Source organism: Triticum dicoccoides, unplaced genomic scaffold (genome assembly GCF_002162155.2).
Source record: "Triticum dicoccoides isolate Atlit2015 ecotype Zavitan unplaced genomic scaffold, WEW_v2.0 scaffold223870, whole genome shotgun sequence".
Classification (NCBI taxonomy): domain Eukaryota; kingdom Viridiplantae; phylum Streptophyta; class Magnoliopsida; order Poales; family Poaceae; genus Triticum; species Triticum dicoccoides.
Window position 1 is genome coordinate 1 of NW_021243169.1, and position 2,262 is coordinate 2,262.

At 57.4% G+C, this 2,262-nt stretch overlaps 1 protein-coding gene across 1 annotated transcript; it reads left to right on the forward strand.

The window, feature by feature from the left end:
• The first annotated feature begins 132 nt into the window (after positions 1–132).
• Positions 133–633, forward strand: LOC119345308 (putative inactive methylesterase 20). Its single transcript, XM_037615439.1, has one exon. The coding sequence runs from the start codon at positions 133–135 to the stop codon at positions 631–633; it is 501 nt and encodes a 166-aa protein (XP_037471336.1).
• Positions 634–2,262: the final 1,629 nt, after the last annotated feature.

The window sequence follows — 2,262 nt, forward strand, 5'->3', positions numbered from 1 at the left end:
TTTTTTTTTTTTGAGTAAAAAGTCATGTTAGTTTGCCGCGCCGAAACTTGCGCGGCTTTATAAATGCAACAGCGTCCCAGTTTGTAGACATCAGAGCCACAGGCACAAACACTTCGTTCTGGTGCACGGCGTATGCACATGGCGGCTCCGGCTGACCAAGCTAGCAGCAAGCACTTCGTTCTGGTGCACGGCGTATGCGTCGGCGGTTGGGCCTGGTTCAAGGTCGCGACGCGGCTCAGGTCGGCTGGGCACCGCGTCAGCACGCCTGACCTAGCGGCGTCGGGCGTGGACCCCAGGCCGCTGCGCGAGGTGTCGACGTTCTTCGACTACAGCAAGCCGCTGCTGGACCTCCTGGGGTCCCTCCCGCCCGGGGAGAAGGTGGTGCTCGTCGGCCACAGCCTCGGCGGCGTGAGCATTGCCCTCGCCTGCGAGCTGTTCCCGGAGAAGGTCGCCGCTGCGGTGTTCGTCTCCGCCTTCATGCCGGACCACAGGTCGCCGCCGTCGTACGTGCTTGAAAAGGTACACACCATGATCGAATTCCTCGAATCTGCAGCTCTAGATTTGACGTACGCGGAAACAGAAAACACCAATGTAGAAGGACAAGATATGGGCTGTGCAATTTCGATGTATTGATCGGTGCACCAGGCACGTATATATAAGTACAGAGATGGACCACAACCTCAACTATACAAAGGAGACAGGAGGTGGACCCTACATACAAATATACACGTACACAATATACTCAACACCCCCCCCTCCGCGCAGTCGAAGCGGCGCCAGTGACGCAAAGACTGGAACGAAACTCCTCGAAAGTAGAAGTCGGCAGTCCCTTCGTCATCACATCGGCGAACTGCTGAGCGGTCGGCACATGGAGAACCCGCATGCGTCCAAGAGCCACCTGCTCGCGCACAAAGTGAATGTCCAGCTCGATGTGTTTAGTCCGGCGATGATGAACGGGGTTGGCGGAGAGGTACACCGCAGAGACGTTGTCACAGTAGACAACCGTAGCCTGGGAAACGTCGTGATGCACCTCCTGCAGTAACTGTCGTAGCCAGGTGCACTCGGCAACGGCGTTGGCCACAGCTCGGTACTCAGCCTCCGCGCTGGAGCGCGAAACTATTGGTTGTCGCTTAGACGACCACGAGACGAGTGAAGGACCGAGGTAGACGCAGTAGCCAGAGGTGGACCGACAAGTGTCAGGGCAGCCAGCCCAGTCAGCATCGGAGTAGACCACCATCTCCAGAGAAGTAGACGCCGTGAGTGTCAGCCCGAGGGTCATCGTGCCACGGATGTAGCGAAGGATCCGCTTCACGAGAGTCCAATGAGAGTCACGAGGGGCGTGCATGTGGAAACACACCTGCTGAACAACATACTGAAGATCCGGTCGAGTGAGAGTTAAGTACTGAAGAGCGCCGACAATAGACCGGTAGAAAGGAGCATCCGACGCAGGCGAGCCCTCAAGAACAGAGACCTTGGCCTTCGTGTCAACAGGAGTAGCAACAACTTGATAGTTGAGCATACCGGCACGCTCAAGAAGCTCGTGTGCATACTTCTGCTGATGAAGAAAGAAACCGTCCGAGCGGCGAACGACCTCAATGCCAAGAAAATAATGTAGAGCACCCAGGTCCTTAATAGCAAACTTGTCACGCAGCCGGAGAGTAATCTGCTGAAGAACAGCTGCGGAGGAGGCAGTCAGGATGATGTCGTCGACGTAAAGCAGCAAGTATGCAGTCGTGTCACCGTGGCGATAGACAAACAGCGAGGCATCCGAGCGAGTAACGCTGAAGCCCAGTGTCTGAAGAAACCCGGTGATCCGCTGGTACCAGGCGCGGGGTGCCTGCTTGAGCCCGTAAAGAGAGCGGGACAGCAGACACACATGGCCGGGAAGTGAGGCGTCGACAAAACCGGTGGGTTGCTCACAATACACCTACTCCTCAAGATGGCCATGGAGAAAGGCGTTGGAGACATCCATCTGATGAACGGGGCAGCCGCGGGACATGGTGAGCTGGAGGACGGTGCGGATCGTGCCCGGTTTTACAACCGGGGCGAACGTCTCGGTGAAGTCCACTCCAGCGCGCTGGCGAAAACCACGGACCACCCAGCGAGCCTTGTAGCGCTCGAGAGTGCCATCCAAGCGGGTCTTATGGCGAAAGACTCACTTGCCGGTGATGACGTTGGCGCGAGGAGGCCGAGGAACCAGTGTCCAAGTGCGGTTCCGTTGGAGCGCGTCGAACTCTTCCTGCATCGCCGCAAGCCAGTGGG

Excerpts from the sequence above, each read along its gene's own strand:
- LOC119345308 (XM_037615439.1), top strand. The coding sequence starts at position 133 with ATGCACATGGCGGCTCCGGCTGACCAAGCTAGCAGCAAGCACTTCGTT.